Genomic DNA, 19,343 nt, shown 5'->3' with positions numbered 1-19,343 from the left:
CTGCCGTTTCCGGTCTGCCTCCATGCGCGTGCCGCGTGCGGGTCTGATTTTTCCTGCTTCCCCAAACAGGGAGCAAGGGGGCCCAGGGACCCCCTACACCACCAGCCACGCGTCTCCCCAGAGTCACGGGTTCCAGCAGTGGCTCCTCAGGGTGCTGGTGCTGGGCCCGCGCCCCCCTGGGGCCCAGCACTCGGCGCCGTGTCCCCTCTGCCTGGACACGGCCCTGCCTGGGGACCAGGCCACTGGGGCGGGCAGGGAGCAGAGCACCAGCCCTGGTACCTGGGGGCACTGGTTACTTGGTGGGGACTAGTTACCTGGTGGAGGCTGGTTACCTGGTGGAGGCTAATTACCTGGTGGGGACTGGTTACCTGGTGGAGGCTGGTTACCTGGTGGAGGCTGGTTACCTGGTTGGGACTGGTTACCTGGTGGAGGCTGGTTACCTGGGGGGCACTGGTTACTTGGTGGGGACTAGTTACCTGGTGGAGGCTGGTTACCTGGTGGAGGCTAATTACCTGGTGGGGACTGGTTACCTGGTGGAGGCTAATTACCTGGTGGAGGCTGGTTACCTGGTTGGGACTGGTTACCTGGTGGGGGCTGGTTACCTGGTGGGGACTGGTTACCTGGTGGGGGCTGGTTACCTGGTGGAGGCTGGTTATCTGGTGGGGACTGGTTACCTGGTGGGGACTGGTTACTTGGTGGAGGCTAATTACCTGGTGGGGACTGGTTACCTGGTGGAGGCTGGTTACCTGGTGGAGGCTAATTACCTGGTGGGGACTGGTTACCTGGTGGAGGCTGGTTACCTGGTGGAGGCTGGTTACCTGGTTGGGACTGGTTACCTGGTGGAGGCTGGTTACCTGGGGGGCACTGGTTACTTGGTGGGGACTAGTTACCTGGTGGAGGCTGGTTACCTGGTGGAGGCTAATTACCTGGTGGGGACTGGTTACCTGGTGGAGGCTAATTACCTGGTGGAGGCTGGTTACCTGGTTGGGACTGGTTACCTGGTGGGGGCTGGTTACCTGGTGGGGACTGGTTACCTGGTGGGGGCTGGTTACCTGGTGGAGGCTAATTACCTGGTGGAGGCTAATTACCTGGTGGAGGCTAATTACCTGGTGGAGGCTGGTTACCTGGTTGGGACTGGTTACCTGGTGGGGGCTGGTTACCTGGTGGGGACTGGTTACCTGGTGGGGGCTGGTTACCTGGTGGAGGCTGGTTATCTGGTGGGGACTGGTTACCTGGTGGGGACTGGTTACTTGGTGGAGGCTAATTACCTGGTGGGGACTGGTTACCTGGTGGAGGCTGGTTATCTGGTGGGGACTGGTTACCTGGTGGGGACTGGTTACCTGGTGGGGACTGGTTACTTGGCGGAGGCTAATTACCTGGTGGGGACTGGTTACCTGGTGGAGGCTGGTTACCTGGTGGGGACTGGTTACCTGGTGGGGGCTGGTTACCTGGTGGAGGCTGGTTACCTGGTGGGGACTGGTTACCTGGTGGAGGCTGGTTATCTGGTGGGGACTGGTTACCTGGTGGGGACTGGTTACCTGGTGGAGGCTGGTTATCTGGTGGGGACTGGTTACCTGGTGGAGGCTGGTTATCTGGTGGGGACTGGTTACCTGGTGGGGACTGGTTACTTGGCGGAGGCTAATTACCTGGTGGGGACTGGTTACTTGGTGGAGACTGGCTATCAGCTCTCGACCCAGTGCCTGGCCGGCCTGGTCTGTGGCCCCCCCCCCACCGGGAGCCTTGGCGGGTGGCGGCCGGTACTCACGATGGGGCTGGCGTTGATGTAGTCAGAGCTGCTGTGGCTGTTCTCCGATTTCAGCCGGATCCGGGAGTGGTCGTCTGCAAGCCCAAGAGCAGTGCGTTAACCGTGCCCCTGCTGAGGGCCTCCCACGCGCCTCCTCCCTCCCTCCCTCCCTCCCCCGCTGAGGGTCCACCTCCAGGAGGCGGAGCCCCAGGGTGTGCGGGGAGCCGTGCTGTCCCGGTGTCAAGGTCCAACGCCAAGGCTGGGTGCTCCTCGGCAACCGTTCATGCAGTGTTTGCCTTCAAATGACATGTACTTGGTGACAGAGAAGACAAATATCAGCGTGGATATGAGGCTATCAGACCGTCATTCAATACCGTACACTTCTGTAGCCTAGAGACGGCGAGATACTCGCGATTACAGGGATGTAGCTTCAAAAAGAGAAAAGAGCAGAAGAAAATGCCGCGGAAGCGTGAGCAGGGCTCAACGCACCTGTGGGGACTCAATGACAGAGACGTGCCTAAAGCAGCAGAGTAACTGGACTAATGCTGAACCCAGACGCTTCAGCGGGGATCAGGGACATGTGATCTCTCACAGCTTAAGGTGTTTGATGTGTGAATCGTCTCTAACTTTGGTTCTGCAACACGTCCCCCACCCCCAACTCCAGGTTCAGGGACAGCTCACTGCCTGTTTTCAGGAACTTTCGCAGAGAGCAGGGACCCGCCCCTTCCCCTGAGCGGCTCCTCCTGCCTTCCTGCCCTTCCTCTGCAAGGTGCAGACTTGCAAACGGGAAGCACCGAGCGTCACTCCGCCATCCTGTGCTGCAGTGAAGGCCTCTTGGTGCCCCCAGCACCACCTGCTTCTGTTGAGAAGACGGACGGCCCGGCTGCAGCCCAGGAGCTCAGGGTTTCCGTGGCGGCAAGCGTGTGGCCCCAAGTCCGATCCCTGGCACGTTGGCCGTGTCGCCCCACTTCCTGGTCCCAACCCTGCGAGCAGCTCAGGCAACGGGCAGGAAAGCACGGGGGCTGTGCTGAGGTTTGTGCTTCTTTCTCCGGGACATTTGACTGACTGACTTCTTTATTGTTTTGAACAGTTCTGGGGCTTGGGAAACTTCGCAGGGCCTACAGCTGATCAAACTTGGAAGGTATCGTCTACTGGAGACCAGCCGCCATCCTATGTGTCTTACTAAGGTATTCATGTTGGCATTTCCCCAGTAGAGACAAGACAGCTAAGAAACATCCAGAGACAGGGAAGGGGTTCACACCTGTTATGTTTACCTGAGCACAGGTGACATGGACCAGATGTCATGGAATGTTCTGAAGGTATTACAACGGCGGCTGCCGAAAACTCCTGCTGAGGTCTCCTGGACTCAGTGGCTTGGGGTCCCGCACAAATTAATTCCCGAGACACTGAGAACAGGATGTGGCAGGAAGTCGAAATAAAACTTACCAGAAAAGTTGGTCAACTCTGACATCCCAACGCACTACGGAGACTAAGCCCAAGTGAAGTTCCAGGGGCCAGTTTCTCGGTGGGGGGCAGGGCATCCAGCAGGGGGGCGGGGGGGGGCAGGAAGGAGGGGGACCATGCCTGCTGCGCCCACAGAAGTCCAGATACACAGGGCAGGGCTTCGAGCTGCTTCCCGAGGGTCTCCCAGGAGCCCCCCATTGTACATTTTCTCAACAAGCCCGCATCTGGCACTGCTGACCGAAGCAAGAGCCCGCTCCCAGGGTCTGAGAACCCATCACCCAGGGATGGAGGGGACCAGGAAGCAGGCCCGGAGCTTCCGTGGGCGCTGATCCCACCCAGAGCAGAGCAGCTCCTGGTCGCTGGTCACGCTGAACAGGCCCAGGACTAAGGGTCTGCCAGGTACCCCTCATCTCCACGGGGTCCTGTGAGCAACCGGGCTCAGTAAACAATTTGCAGCTGCATTTTCTAGTTGGAAAATCAAGAAAACACGTCCTAAGTTAGGGAGTCTTGGCAAGCTCGGCCCTCTGACGGTTAATGGGAAAACCTGTTTTGAGCACCGGATAGAGCCTAAGCTTGGCTGTGAGGACAGCATCCCTGCGGGTCCAGGCCCAGCTGCCTTCCTCCCCGCAGGGCACCCTTTCCAAGATGCCTCTGAGTGCGGGACAAGAGCTTCCAAAGCTCAGAGTTCTGCTGCCTTCCAATCACATATCTGATTTTGTGGCAATGTGTTGATTTTAAAATTCACAGTGAATTAACTTTTTTTTTTTAGCGTGGGACCATCTTGAACCTCCCTCTGAGACCCCAGGGCTGTCCCAGGAGGGCCAGAGTCCAGCAGAGGGTAGGCTGACGTAGCAGAGATGGTCCAGTGGACATCTCACTCATCTGGGCGAGGCCAGCTGTTCTGTGGTTCACGGTTCGTGTTCTGAGGGTGGCTGCCTGTATTCTCTGTGATGCAAAGGGCAGAAAGAGCAGCCTGGCAGGATCCCTGATTCACTCATGGTCAACGAGCTGGGTGAGATGAAGCCAGGGCTCGGCTCCTGAGCAAGTGACCCTCTCTCTGCCCTCTGCGCGACCGGCTGGACAGTGTTCCCTCGTCTTCCTGGTGTAAACACACACCCTTTTCTGGGAGCAAATTCAATACGATGACCCCAACCACAGAGCAAGAGCTTTCACAACCGCAGAGCTTACGTTTTAATGAAGAACTGTGTGTGTCCTTCATGATCTTGGTCTGAGACTTCACTCAGGAGCCAGGGAACAGGGAAATTCAGGCAGCGTCTTCCTGCTGCACCTGGCTCTACAGCTGAGTTATTTTCCTCTCATACGATCCACAGGGGTAAAGTTTATCAAGAAGGGAAGAAGAAAAACACCTAAGAAGAAGAAACTTGCTGAATTAAGCCTCTGTGCCTGTTCCTTTTCTGACCCCTGAAGAGTTTATTGTATATTATTCCTGTGTTCAAGAACAGACTTGGAATTTCCCTAGCACTCCGCGTGTCCTAAGGTTTCCCACGTGTTATCCTCCTTCTTCTCGGAACGCTGTGTCATAGACACAAAAGAGACCATTTCCCGTGTAGGTTGAAGAAACCAAGGCTCCAAAAATCAAGTCATTGACTTGGCAAAGGCTGCAGAGCTAAGGGCCCGGGCTTGACCCAGCCTGGCCACCTGCTCGCCGGGCGATACTTGGTACATGACTCAACATCTTAAAGTGTCCGATTTGTCATCCGAAGTGTAGGATAGCGCTCTCTGACTCACAGGGTCGTTGTGATGGGTGGCTTCTACAAAGTGCTCACGTGAGGCCTGGCAGAGAGCAAGGGATTCAGGAACAACTGCAAGATCACAGATGGACACACACCTAACTGATGAGCCGTCAGCGGAACGGGCAGGACTCACTGTGTGGTGCACATCGGGCTGCCAGGAAACACTCGCGGCAACGGCGGGCACGCGGCCTAGGACGGCTTCCTGACCGTGACCAGGGCACAGGCTCCTGAAGAGAGGCCGGCTCCGGAGGGCACCGCGGCTCAGCCGCTCAGGCTTCCTTCTAGCCTGTGCCGCGTGTAGACCCTTCCCACGCTCCGCCAGAACCCGCCTGCGGAGCGCACGCGGAGGCCCCCCACGGCCCCGCCTGTGGCATCATCTCCTGACACACCTTTAAGGACGCTGTGCCCTGAGGCTCCCCGGTCACGCTGCGCCCGCTGTCTGACTGCGCTGGTACGTGTGTGAGCCAACAGCCTCCACGCAGCCGTCAGCGCTGCTGCCAGTAGCACGCGTCAGGCGCCTGTAGAAGCTGCTGGCCGACCCTGGCGCCTGCCGAGGGCTTTCTCCATCCGAGCGGTCTTCGATGCCCCCCTGGGCCCTCCAGCTGTCTCCACTTTCTGTTAAGATTGAGATGAAACCGTCACACTGGCCGACGGCATCTTCTCTGCCTGGCGGGTGTGGCTGGCACATCTGCAACGGGCCAGTGCTCCGGGTGGGGGGCCGGGGCCTCTGATGGAGACCCCACACACGGGGCTGTGCGTCCTCCCTGGAGGTCAGCTCACACGTCTTCCCTCCCGTCAGTGCCTCTTCCTCAGAAAGCCCGCAGCGGGGGCTCTGCTCTTGTGAAGCTTTTTGGAAACCCACGCTTCAAACCACAGGACCATCAAACGCTGAAGAAGCAACGCAGAGGGTTCCACTCCGGGCCTCCCCCGTTCAGCGCTGGGCGGACCGGGGCGTCGGGGGCCCGGGTCAGAACACCTGCCAGCACCTGCTACGGCAAGAAGAGGAGGCTGGTTCCGTCCCCACCCAGGAGGCTCCCCCGCAGGTGACGGCCCACAGCCAGAGGCTCCCGGCCGGCTCCCCGGCTCCAAACACGCCCAAAGCAGGTCCCGAGTCCCACGTGGCCTGAAATGTGGTCGGGAGGCTTGATCTCGTGTCTGGTCTCTTAGTTTCACCAGCATCTCTGCGGATCTCTCAAAAAGCAACCCCCAAACAGGATGGCCGCCCAGCTTGGAAGGTGAGTGACCGCATAGGCGGGTGACGGGGGCTGGAGCCCGGGGCACCCCTGAGCGCAGATCAACCTTGCCGCTCGGTGTCTGCGAGGAAAGGCCCTGCCGGGCTTGGCCCGCGCGCCGAGCAGGAACAGACTCCAAAGGTTTCAGGTTGTGGCCTGGCAACCCCCCCACCGCCTACCGAGCTGTCCAGGGCACCTGGTGTCCAAGGATGAATCGTGTTCCCCCCAAAAAAGCCGTGCGGGTGCTCTAACCCCCAGGGCCTTGGGACGTGGCCTCATTTGGAGCCGGGGTCTACGCGGGGGGGATGGGGTGACGGCAAGGTCACGTGGGTGCCTGGTGTCCTTGCAGGAGGGGAGTCAGACTCAGACACGGGCGGAGCGGAGGGAAGGGGACGCGCAGATGCGAAGGCCGGAGGCGGGGAGAGGGCCTGGGGCACAGGCCCCGAGGGGCCGGCCTCGTCCTGGAGCCCAGCCTCCAGACCGTGAGGACAGCGCTGCGGCCGGGTCGCTCCGACGTGCCTGTGCACCCTCTTCTCCCATCTAACCTCTTCCAGGCCCCACGTCACCACGAGGAGGCTGACCCGGATGGCCAGAAAGCTCCTACCAGCTAAAAAGCTAGCTTTCTAAGGAAAAAATCAGTCAACAGGCTTGAGGTGCCCCTCATGAACTGGGGGGAGAGGGGAGGGGAAGGAGAGGATGGGGGAAGGGGGAGGGGGAGGGGAGAGGGGAGGAAGGTGGGAGGGGAGGGGGAGGGGAGAGGGGGAGAGGGAGGGGGAGGGGGAGGGGAGAGGGGGGAGGGGAGAGGGGGAGGGGGAGGGGAGAGGGGGAGGGGGAGGGGTAGCTCTGCCGAGAGGCCCCAGTGGCCCGGGGGCCACGTGTGTGCCCAGAGGCCCTGGGCGCCAGCCCTCCACGCAGCAGCACAGCGGTGACCCCGGGCGGTGACCCCGGCGGGCGCCGTCCCGGCCCCCGGGGTGCAGGGTGCGGGGCGCGGGATGCGCAGGGGAAGCAGGAGGCGGCCGCGCTGCCTTCACACGATGGCGGCAGCAGCGCAGGCAGCACCCACGCGAGGCCACCCGGACACCCATCAGCGGGCCCTGCACCCCGACCCCGGCGGGGCCGCGGAGGGCGGGCCGCGGGCGGCCTGGAGGGCGCCGCGCGCCCACGTTTCCCCAGAGCAGCGAAGTCTGTGTTCTGTCAGCACGGTGCTGTCACCGGAAAGCACCCCGGGCTCCGTCCGTGCTGACTGAGGGCGGACCGCGCGTGGACGCGAGGGTCGCCTTCGGCCGACGGGGCGACCCCTGACCCTGGGAGCAGCCCCCCGGCCCTGCCAACCAGGAGGCCTGTGGGAAAGGAAGGGGAGGAAGTTTGGCAGGAACCCTGCCGACGACCTTAACAGAGACGGACCCCTGACGGCGGGTGGAAGGCAGGCCCGAAGGACACACGGCTCGGACGTTCCCGCGGCCGGAGGGGGCGCCGGCGCGGGGCAGGTGCGCGGACGTCCGGAGATGAAGTGGCGGGACCAGGACGGGGACCAGCACCCTGACCAGGCACAAGGGGTGCGGCCGCAGGCGCCCCTGCCCCAGACGAGCACAGCGGGGGTCCCCGGCCTCCGCGGGCGGCACCGGGAGGGTGGATCTTACTGCCGAGGAAGGACCCTGGGGAGGGGGTGGGGCGCGGTCCCCGCACGGGGGGGGAGCACGGGGACGGGCTCGGGTCCGGATGAAGGAGACGGGGGAGGGGGCGTGGCCCAGAGCCTCCCCGAGTCCCTCCGTGCTTCTGATCCGTCCTCCTAGCAGGGGCCAAAGTCCAACCAAAGAACGCGGCGGTTCATGCCTTCAGACGGCGAGGTCTCTGAACGTGGGCCTAACTCACCCATCGGGCGATTCTCTGGGCTGGGAGGTGACGGGGCTCCTCTGCTTCTCCCGTTCCGTCATCAAAGGAAGTTGACCTTATTCCCAGTGCGGTTTTTCACGGAAACAAATGTTTGCACGATGGCTCTGGCAGAGCCGGGACAGAGAGCGGCACGGGGGCAGAGCCCACCCGCGCAGACCCGCCCCGGGCTGCTGGGACGCGCGTCCACAACCTAGAGCTTCCACAGCACGTGTACCCTCCACAGCCCTGCTGCGCCGAAGTCTGAGCTGACTCTGGATCAGCGTGGAGACTCCGGGGTCCAGCCTCCAGCTGCGCCCACGCGCCCGGCCGGGACCGTCCGCCTTCACCGTGTCACCTGGACCTGCTCGCGCCTGGCCTCCCTCCTCCACGCCGAGGAGCCCGCTGACGACCCTGGGCCCACCTGGAAAACCCGGGCGCCTCTCCGTACCTTAAGGTCCGTTGATGAGGGAACCTCCGTCTCATCAGCAACCTCCCCCTCCCACTGCCACGTAAGGCATGCGGCACCTTGACGGGCCCTGGGGGTGGGGACGTGGCATCTTGAGCCGCACCCATGAGGTGACCGAGTGTGGCCCCACCGGAGACTCAGGGTCTCTCACAAGAGCAGACGGACTCTGTGACCCGGGGTCTCCTCCGCCGGTTACAGACCCCGGGGCCGTGTGGAAGGTGGGGCCGTGCGGGGGGCACGCCCGTCGTCCACGGCTGAGCTCAGCGCTGCGGCGGACAGAGACCAGAGTCACGCCAGCAGCTTCTGGGAGCCTCCCTCAGCTAAGACGTGAACGAGAGAGGGGGGAAGAAGAAAGGTGGGAGGAAGGAGAGGAGGGGAAAGAAACGGGAAGTACAGCTGGAAAATGCTGATTTTCCTGCTAAAACCTGATCTCCTGCAAGTCTAAGCAAGCAACCAGCACTGCTGCACATGTGAGCTGAACTCTAATAAGGGAAGAATTACTACACTGATGGTGACCTTGAGAGAAAAGCGGCTGAATCATCGTAAAGTTTTGAGTCGCCAGGAAATAGAATGCAGGGCGTTTAACACACAACCAGGTGAAGGAATCTCGCTCCAGAGACTCCGGAAGGGAGAGGAGCCGAAGAGATGGGAAACCCGAAACACTGGTGTTCTGACGACACGGCCGTACACATCCTAGGAAAACGAGAAGCAGACATCCAAAGACAGCAGGGTGGTCTACATGTAAAAGGTCACACCCACGGAGGGTGGGCGCGGGTGTGTAACCCGCACAGATGAGCGTCAGAAAGGCTGCCGTCCAGCGTGCGGGGTGCAGACGCACCGGGTGACAGGGCAGTCTGCGCACCTGGGTTTGTTCAAAGCGAAAGGCCTGACCAGCAATGCAGCCGCCGCCTGGTGTCGATGGAGCTGCTTTAGCCGATACCTAAGAGAAAGTCTGTCTACTCGCGGTGTTGCCTTGGCCACCTCTATCGGAGAGCACACCTTTTCAAACCCGGAAGGACAGAGCGGAGACGGCTGGGGCCAGCAGGTGCCGGAGGACGGGGTTCACGGGCAGGTTCTGGTCCCGTGAGTCCTCCGGTGCGGCCGCGGGGGGTGTGGCCACGTCCACGGCGTGTCCCGGGGACGCCGTCCGGCCGCGGCTGCGGTCGACCTCGTGGGGTCCCCGGGCCTCTAGGTTTTGGGTGTGTGACCAGAAGCGGGGAGACAGTAGGTCTGGAAACCAGGCAGTCAGCGTCCCGAGGACCTGAGCGGCCTCCTGACGGGAGAGCTTGTGAGGGTTGAGAGGGAGCGCGGCCGCCAGGAGAAGAGAAGATTTTCAGGAACAAATCACGGCCGAAGATCAAGGGGTCTGTTCCAGAATTACAAAGGCCAGAGAGGTGCAACGTCCAGAATGCGGTCATGAACCCCGACTGCATCCTGGCTGACAAACTGCTCTGAACGATGTGACTGGATTATCTGGGAACACTGGAAGATGGCTGGGAAGTAGGCGCTAATGAGGGGAGTTGTTGCTTTTCTCAGTTACGACAGTCGGGTCAGAGTCACGGAGAAGAAGGTCTTCACTTCTAGGAGACACAGGCTAGAGCACGTAGATGTCATGATGCCCAAACCCCGCTTTGGAACAGTGTAGCCAATAAAGAAGTAACGCGCACACACTGATGACACGGAGACGGCAGAACACGGAGCCGCGGCCGCGTGGGGTCCAGCCGGTGGGATGGAGGCGCCCCCTGTGCGGGGGGAGGTCACGCCAAGCTGGCGACGCTGCTTCCTTGCAAAGCGCCCCCGGACTGCCCGACAGGGAACCCCTGGGGGTCAGGAGGGCGGCCGGGGACGGGAGCCGCGTCACCTCCTGACGCCCCCGCCCGCCTCTGGCTCCGGGCTCTCGGGTGACGGTGTAAAGGGGACACTGCACCCCTGGCCTCTTGCGCTGTCTGCGGTGCAGGTGCGTCTGGGATGCCCTCCCCACCTGGGCGGCACGGGAGGGCGGCGGGCAGAGCCGGGCTCACGGAGCAGTGGCGGGAGGGCTCCTGCCCGGGTCCGTGTCCGCCTGCGGGGCCTCGGTAGGCAGCGCCCTGTGTTCCTCCTGCTCACACGATCTTCGCAATGACTCGAAGGCGAGTTTATAAAACGTGCGGACGGCAGAGCTGAGGGGGAGGCGCCGCGGTGACCAGGAGCCGAGCTCTTCCTGGTTTCGAGCAACGATCCGCTTATCGGGGGTGACTGCAGAGCTCCCTTCCCTGTGCGGGTGGGTGCTCGGGGCTGCGCCCTGCGACGCGCCTGCCTCGCGACGGACGGAAACTGGGAACCCAGATCCGGGAGGAGACGCGGCTGTGTTTCCCGTCGTGGCCCTTCCGAAGGCTGCGACCGGCCTCCGGGCAAGGAAACCAGTGGGGTCCACAAGAGGGGCCGGCCCGGCCACCGCCTCTGCAAGCAGCATCGGGATGTGAAAGGGGAGAAGCACAGACACCGTTGGGCGTCTTACGCATCCAGGGGTCGGCTTCAGGGAAAGGAGTGAAGAGAGGCAGAATCTGAACCTGAGTGGTTGAACTGTGCAGGCGGTCCGTGTGGCCCCCAGCCCACCAGCAGCCCCTCTGCACTGGAGGCGCAGGGGTGGGCGGTGTGTCCGCAGCCCAGGGACCCTCTCCGGAGCCTCTGCCCCCCACCGCACAGCCCCACGGGAAGGCCTGGTGCTTCTGAAACACGGCTTCTGCCTCTTCCCTGCTTCCCTTAAAAAAGTCTTCAGTCTCAGGCAGCACGACTTCTGCTGGGACGTAGCAAAGGAAAAAACCCGCACAGAATTTGTTGGGATATTTTCTTTCCAGCACCAACAAACCCACATCCTTCCCAAATCCACAGGCAGTCAGTCACTCAGCTGGTTCTGAGGCTGAAAAAAGGGAGCGAAAGAAAAGGAAGCCAGGTCAGGACCTTATCTGGACACAGAACCTTCTGGCGCAGCCGTTTCATACAAGAGGAAGAAAATCCTGCTTGCTTGTCAGATTGAGGGGAACGTCCCACCACTGGTGGCCAGAGGCAACCAGGTCACTCAGGTGGGACGAAACCAGAACATTCACTGCGGGGACCCTGCTAGAGTTGGGGAGAAAACGTAAAGCAAAGGTTTGTTTGGAAAGAAACTGTTTTCTGTGTGTTTCGAGGCAAGCGATGCTTCCTCACGTACAGCGGCCCTTGGACGTATCTCAGATGTGCCTTCTGTGGAAGCTTGAAATCTGTGTTCATTTTCCTGATACACAAAGGCTCAGGCGTGTCCACAAAGGCCCAGGGGGTGGTGTCCTGCTAGCGCAGGGCCCGTGGGCGCGCATCTGTCAGACAGAGAGGAGCCTCGGGAAGGTTGGGGGCGGCCCGGGCACGTGGGGGCGGCCCTCGACAGGCTCAGCCTGGCCGCTGTCCTTCCCGTCACATGCGGCCCAAGCCTGGCGGCACCGGGTGGCGCGGCTGCAGGAAGAGCTGGGCCAGGGTCGCTCTGACCTCCCCGCCGCGTCTGCCAGGCGGGCCCCGGGGCCGGGCTGCGGGCCCGTCAGCAGCAACACCCTGAAAAGCCAAACTGGAGAAACGGCATCACGAGTCTTCTGTCCATCTTCACGTCCCTGCGCCCCCGATGTACGTTCTCTGGTTTCACCTCTCAGGGCTCCTGTGTCTCTACGTCTCCCTCTTGTTATTGTAACTCAGAATCACAAACTTTTTCTGTTTAAGACGGCACACCAAAATAGCATCATATTCCCCGCTTAATTTAAAAAGCAGATGAGCGGAATATTGCATAATTCTTTTTAAAAATGCAAAAAAGCAGAAAGTATATTAAATTCTTTAAACTTCTGAGATATATCACTAGACGTAGCCCAGTGCCAGCCGACATCTCATAAATGCTAGCTGCCTTCTCCTGGAAAGACAATTCAGTTGTAGCTAGAATCTGTGGGCTGTCCGTGACGGGAAAGTCGCTAGCCTGGCCACCAACCTGCGGACTAGGATGTCTTCCAGCCTCAGCTGGAGCGGGCCCAATTCTGGGGGAGCTGGGTGGGAGAGACGTGTCTGGGGGTAGCAGACAAGCAGAGACGTGGAGGGGGTGGGGGGCTGAGCCTGCACGCTGCCCTGGTCGGGGGTGCGGGGGCGTCCAGGCGGGTGCGCCGGGCGGCGCAGGCCGGGGAGTCAGGCCGCCTCTCCCGTCTCTCTCTCCCGTCTCTCAGGTGGGGCAGGAGCAGAGCTGGTGCACAGGAAGGAAGCGGAGGCAGGAAGGCGGGGGCCCGGCCAGGGGTGGGGGGAGCAGAGAGGCCGGTATCGTCAAATCCAGAAATGAGGGAACTCGCTGGAGGTGACGGAAGAGAATGCGGAAAAAGGAGCAAATGCAGAAAGAGAGAGAGATGGCCCCTGGGTTCCCATCCTGAGCCCTGGGTGAGGCTGCGTGACCCAGGTGGGCGGGGGGGCGTGTGTCTGACACAGGACGCTGTCCTGAGCGCCGCACGTCCCCGGGGCGTCAACATCGGCTTCAGAGAACAGGGCGCGTGGAGGCCACCCTGTCAACACCCTGCGCTCCGTCGGGAACCGTTTCTGCGCCGCGGGGCGTGAACAGCCAGACAAGACGAAGCAGGTTTCAGGAGGAGGCGGCCGCTCCCCCCGGCGAGTCTGGCAAGACCAAGTGTTTAAGCGATGCCATTGCCCGAGGGTCCCGCCTGCAAGGGATGCAGGCTGAGATCTGATGAGAGGATTTCCTCTGAAAGTTGAGGAGGCAGGCATGTGGAGGACGAAGGCGGGGATGCCTCGCTGGGGCTGGACCTGCACGTCCGGGGAGGCTCTATCCACCTGCTTGTCTCTCAGGGCCCCGGACCCAGGTCAGGCTCCGCACGGCCCCGGCGGTCAGGAATGGTGGTTTCTTTCTAACGCCCGGCACCAGAGTCCAACCAAGAGAGCACTTCCTCTTTGGAGCCCTCACTCCGGCCCACGTACCACAGGCCCAAGGCTCTGGTCCTAGGGTCCCCAGGGCCCTGGTCCCCACGGGGCTGGACACCCCCTCCCCCCAGAGGTTGAAGACAGGATGTCCTACGTCCCTGAGGTCCTGGGCTGTGTGCCCACTGCTGACGTGGCACAGACAGAGCCGGGCGGCCGGCCGGGCTGGAGGGCGCGAACGTTCCGTGTTCTGGTCGGCACTGCAGGAGGGAGGCTCTGAGCCTCTGAACTTGAGTATCTGCCATACGGGGCCTGACGACGGAGGAAGCTGCCAGGCCCGGGACACGTTCGACACAGGCCGGCCGTCTGCCCCCCACCCCTGCACCTAGGTCCTCCGAGGACAGTGGCCGCACTTGGTTGACGGGATATCCCATGTCTGTCAGCAGCTCTTGGCACAAATAGGTCCTTAACAAATATCTGTTGGTTACTGGCTTTTCTTCTAAATATAAAACTTATAAATTGCAATAGCTCCTATTTTTAGAGCTCTTTAGGGAAAAGCCCCTGAGACAAGGAAGTAGTCTGAAGACTGACTAAACTGCTAGAAAGAAACTTAGACCCAGAAGCGCGTTAAGATTCCACCAGGGCGTCTGATTCCCAGGCCAGCGGCTGCCGCAGCGCAGGAGGTCCCTCCGCCCTCCCTGTGCCGCGAGCAGGGATGGAGTCCCTGCCCTTTACTGGGGGGAGGCCGTCTGCCCCGTGCCTCCCGGGGGGCGGGACAGGGGCCCGGCCGCGCCTCTGGGGGGTGCCCGGCAGGTCCTCCACTGGCTCCACAGGACTGGGCCGGGGCCGGAGACCCGGGGCGTGCCTCCCCGCGAGGGGGCTGGTCTTGCCTCTGAGACCCAGGGTGGCTTTGCTGAGTCCTTGAAAACGTCAGCCCACAAAGTACGTCAGTCACGTTTGAAGTTTGCAGGAATCTCTCCCATGTTCCGTTGCCGGGACAGCAAGTCACTGGCGACGTCGGCACGTCTGTCAGATCCCCCCGCCGGGCGGGAGGGGTTGGGGGGTGTCTTAACCGCAGCCCAGCCCAGCGTGGAAGCTGCTAGAACACAGGAGGCTCTAGTTAGGTGAGAGGAGGAGGGCAGCTTCAGGTGGGCGGGAGACGCGGGCCGGGCCTCCGCACCTGCAGGGCGCTTGTCCCCTCACACAGCGCCCGTGAGGCTGCAGGGCTGGCACGGTCCTGTGCCCCGTCTCCTGGCAGCGACGCCTGGCCAGACAGGAGGGCCCCGGCGATGCTGGTGCCACCGTCGGCTTGAAGGCTGTGGGGCGCCCGCCTCTGCTCACCCGGTGCCCACGGCCTGCCCGGCGGGCACGGCTGAGAGGGCTGCTCCTCGCAGCCCTAAGAGTTCGAGGACGACGGGCGACCCCCGTGCAGGTGAGGGTGAGGCTCCGCGGGCCCAGGCACGCGCCTCAGGTCCCAGAGCCGCGCAGGCACAGAGCACGTGCTCGCTGGCGGGGCTGCCCCCCACCCGTGGCCCCACACCTTGGCCGCGGGGCCGAAAGGAAGAAACGGTGCTGTGTTTTGAGGCTGGGGGTGCGGCTCACGGGGTGACGGGCTCCCAGCCGTTTAAAGGGAGGGGAATGGATGGATCCAGACATTATCTTACTAAGTGAAGTCAGACAGAGGAAGACAGCTGTCACCTGACATCCCTTACAGGTGGAGTCTACAGACGAGCTCATTTACCAAACAGAAACAGACCCACAGACTTCGAAAACAACCTTACGGTGGCCAAAGGGGAAAGGCGGGGGGGATAAATCAGGAGTTTGGGATGAACAGATACATATTACTACGTGTAAAAAAGCAAGGGCCTCCTGTATATACAGCCCAGGAAACTAGACTCAATATCTTGTAATAACTCATAATGGAAAAGAATCTGAAAAAGAACGTGCGTGTGTGTGCGGAGCTGAGTCACTGTGCTGTACACCTGAAACTCACACAACGCTGTCCATCAACTATACGCCAATAAAATTAAAAAAAATAACGTGAGAGGACGATTTGTCGGCAGCAGGGGAAGAGCCCTGCAGCAGGAGACCCCGGGAGGCGGAGGCGGCCCGTCCCCGCCGCCACCGGCCGCCCTCCCCGCCGCAGCCCCGGGCGGTACGTACAGGTCAGCACCGCCGGGCAGCGGTTCTTGGGCACGTTCTCCTCCCTCTGGGCCACGAGCGAGCTGTTGGGCTCGGCCTGGTAGGCACAGAGCGCCTCCCACTCCTTCTCCAGGCGGTTCTTGTTCTTCAGGTGGTCCTCCATGTAGGCCTGGAACGAGAGGAGAGTCAGGGGCGCCCCGGAGGGTGCGGGCGGCACCTCCCCCAGTCCTCCGGAGCCCGGGCCAGGCACTCGGCCGGGGGCCCGGCGGGCACGGCCAGGACGCTGCGGCACAGCGGCTGCTGCTCAGTCCACAGACGCGGGCCGAGGATGTGCCCGGGCCCAGGGGCAGGGAGGGCGCACAGGCGTCGTCGGCGGTGACAGCCGTCCTGCCACACGTCCCACACTCCAGGGCAGGGGCTCGCACGGGGCCCTTGGTAGGGTCGCCCCCGCTCCCGTTTCTGTTGGCACAGAAGTCATTTTCCTAATAACTGGCGGCAGGTGAGGCATTCAAGACGCTGGGCTGCTCTAATGTGAGCCGTGTGGCACGCTGGCAGTGTTAAAAAAAACAACACAGCAAATATCTGACCCTTGGCTACACCGATCTTAATTTTTCCAGGCACTTGTCTGTGGGCGGGGATACTAGGAGAGGTGAACAGGGAAACAAAGGCCTGCGGAACATTCCCTCCACAAAGACGTCCACGTCAGTCCTGCCTCCTCGCCCTTACCGATCTGTTCAATCCAGAAATAACTGATTTTAAGGAACGCATTTCAAAGGACCAACCCAGGTGGCTTCAGTGTTTCCAAAGGAAACAGCGGTCTCATCTTCTGCTATCTTTCTTGTGGGTTTTCAAATACGTCCACACAGCACAATGACACACACACACACGTGTGCACACGGGGTCCGGTCTCCAGCGGTCAGGCACCCCGAAGTCCAGCCCAGGTTTACCTCCTTCCACGTCTCCCGACCCCTCTGTCGGCCCCGGCGGCCGCTCACTCCAGCTGACCGCCTGGCTAGGGTCCCCCCCAAACACACGGCTCTTGGCCGCCCCAGCTCACCAGCACCCACTCCAGGGGACTCAGAGGCACGGGCAGAGGAAGGAAACTGCCAGACGCCTCTCCGTGAGATGCTGACCACAGCTGACCTGAACTGCTTTGCACTGTTCAGGCAACAAACACCAACTCTAACCATGTGGGCGGGACTGGCGTGCATATCGACGCGTATGAGCTGAGCCGGGCGTGGAAGGGGGTGCCTGGTGGGTGCTGTTCCAGGTGAGGAGTCGCCCTTGGGGTGCAGCCGAGGGCCCCCCAGCAGGTGTGGCTCTGGGACGGCCAGTGACGGGGCCCCAGGCAATTGTCACACATACCTTAACCCCCTGCCCCAGCCATTAGGGGACCAGCAGATGGCTTTTCATGCAGGTGACCGAGAACTGTGACCGTGAATCCCTTTTCAGGGACAGAGCTGAAGCTCACCCAGGTCGGGAACAGAAACATCACGGCAGCTCCAGGACCCCCCTTCCTCCCCACCCCCGGCCCCCCGGGACCCCTGACGCCCACGCAGCCCTCGGGTTTCTTCCGGTGGAGAAGCAGCAAATTTAAGCACACAGTCTAGAAAATGTAAACCACAGACTGCTTACTTTGGGGACAATCATTATGGAATATCACATACATAGTTTTTGTACCAAAGTCACCCTAATTAGGATGACACTTTTGCATGAGATAGTACTTAAGTTTTGGGAAATGCCAACTAGCTTATTATCTAGCTTAAAATATGGTGTATGCGGGGTTCCTGGGAAGGAGGGGTAGTTCCAGGCAGTGCACAGACTCTGTGCTTCTGTGGTTAACTTTCCCAAGACTGGTTAATGCACAGTTTTACACACGAATGTAAAATAGTTCCTGGAAAAAGGATTTTGGATCCTCACTTTTCCTTGGAAAATGTTTTGTTCACAAAATCCATCATGAATGAAGGAGTTTCTCTCAACAAAACATGATGGACTGTAAAGTGATGAAACTCGGCAGGTTTAATCCAGTCTCAAATGTCGTCTGCAAAAGGGGCATCGGATATGATCTTAACCCCTGTAAAATGCAGCCGTTTAAATCTTCACATTTATCTTAACCATGGAAAGTGATATCTTGCTGCACGTTCGCTTGAATTTCTAAATGTATGGCCAGAAGTGTAAACTGGGCCTCTCGTACGCATGCCTGAGTGATGCAGAGAAGAAACGGTAGTTATGAACGTTTGTACTTTCTTCTCATTGAGAATTAAGTCATCTAAAGATACACTCGATTATATTAAAACGGAGATAAAGTTTTCACCCTCTCAGCATGTATTACTGCAGTGGTCTGTGTCTGTCCTGCTCTGGTCATTTCAAATTAATTAATTAATTTATTGACTGTGTTGGGTCTTTGTTGCTGTGCGTGGGCTTTCTTCTGTTGTGGTGAGTGGGGGCTACTCTTCATTGTGGTGCGCGGGCTCCTCGTTGTGGTGGCCTCTCTTGTTGCCAAGCACAGGCTCTAGGCGCGTGGGCTTCAGTAGTTGCGGCACATGGGCTCAGTAGTTGTGGCTCACAGGCTCTAGAGCGCAGGCTCAGTACTTGTGGCGCATGGGCTTAGTTGCTCTGCAGCATGTGAGATCTTCCCAGCCCAGGGCTTGAACCTATGTTCCCTGCATTGGCAGGCGGATTCTTAACCACTGTGCCACCAGGGAAGCCCGAGAGTATGTTTACGTTGCCTGTGGGGAAGCTAGGCCTTAGTAGTAAAATAACACGTTTTACACAAAAATAAAACCTGCCAACATAACAATACCGTGAGATCCCTTCTCTTGCAGGATATGAGAACACGCGTAGTGATCCTCTCCAGACTGCATCACCTCCTGGAATAATTAGGTGAGTTAACATGAAATTTCAATGTTCTTCCCCCAGACTGTAGGTGTTTGAAAAACTGACATTTAAAAGACTTTCATTTAATGTGTGTGTGGTTGGGTGGGGGGGGGATGGTAGGAGGGCTTAGTTTAAAAAAAAAAAGTGTAACTTTTTATTCCATAAATAGTACATGTAGAAAAGAACAGAAAATGAAGGCAAGCAGAATGAAAACAAAAGCCACTGATAACTCCCCCCACCCGGAGCTAAACCGTAAGGCTGTGATAAATTCCACCATTCTTGGCATGTGTGTGAGCTGCTTTTTTTGTTGTTTTTCTCTTCTGACAACTGTTGCTTAAGCTTTGGACATCAATATTATATGATTTTCTTATTTAAGTTGAAAAGATGCTGGGACGAGGGTCTTCGGTACACAGCGCTGCTGGCATTATCCTGCTGCCTCAGCCTCCTCACTGCATCCTCCCTCATGTCCCCTTTCTGGTTCCTCCACAGGCTGGCATTTCTGGTCACAATACCACCTGCTCCAAAAGCCACTAAAGGTGCCAGGTAGCACTGTTCTTGGTCCAGACTTCACTTTACGAACCCGCTCCGCCACCCGAGTAAGACTACTTCCCCGTCGCCATCATGCTTGACGCTCTGCTCACGCTCTGTCCTGAATCGACCCAGACGTCCAGGTCACTGCAGATGCCCCCTCCCCCTCCATGCCTGTTACCGCCCTCTGGTCTTCCCGTCTGACAGCCCACCCCCCACATCAGACGCTAGTTTAAAGACTGCGCCTCTGTGACGTGAATCCTAGTCTGCTTTGTAGGCGCCAGGCCCTCCGTCCTCTCAGGAGATCCCTTGTTCCAGGGTGGGGCCCACGTTACGTGCACGTGACACACAGTCAA

The 19,343-nt window shown here is 59.9% G+C and overlaps 1 protein-coding gene across 1 annotated transcript in view; it reads right to left on the bottom strand.

Moving 5' to 3' along the window:
* Window positions 1-19,343, bottom strand: part of PTPRN2 (protein tyrosine phosphatase receptor type N2) — a 641,085-nt gene that overhangs the window by 46,378 nt on the left and 575,364 nt on the right. The window contains 2 exon segments of the mRNA XM_057732470.1: window positions 1,766-1,839; window positions 15,604-15,751. Of these exon segments, the coding sequence (XP_057588453.1) occupies window positions 1,766-1,839; window positions 15,604-15,751 (222 nt within the window).

Source organism: Hippopotamus amphibius, chromosome 4 (assembly GCF_030028045.1).
Source record: "Hippopotamus amphibius kiboko isolate mHipAmp2 chromosome 4, mHipAmp2.hap2, whole genome shotgun sequence".
NCBI lineage: Eukaryota > Metazoa > Chordata > Mammalia > Artiodactyla > Hippopotamidae > Hippopotamus > Hippopotamus amphibius.
The sequence above is the reverse complement of the archived record's forward strand: the minus strand, read 5'-3'. Positions and strand labels throughout refer to the sequence as shown.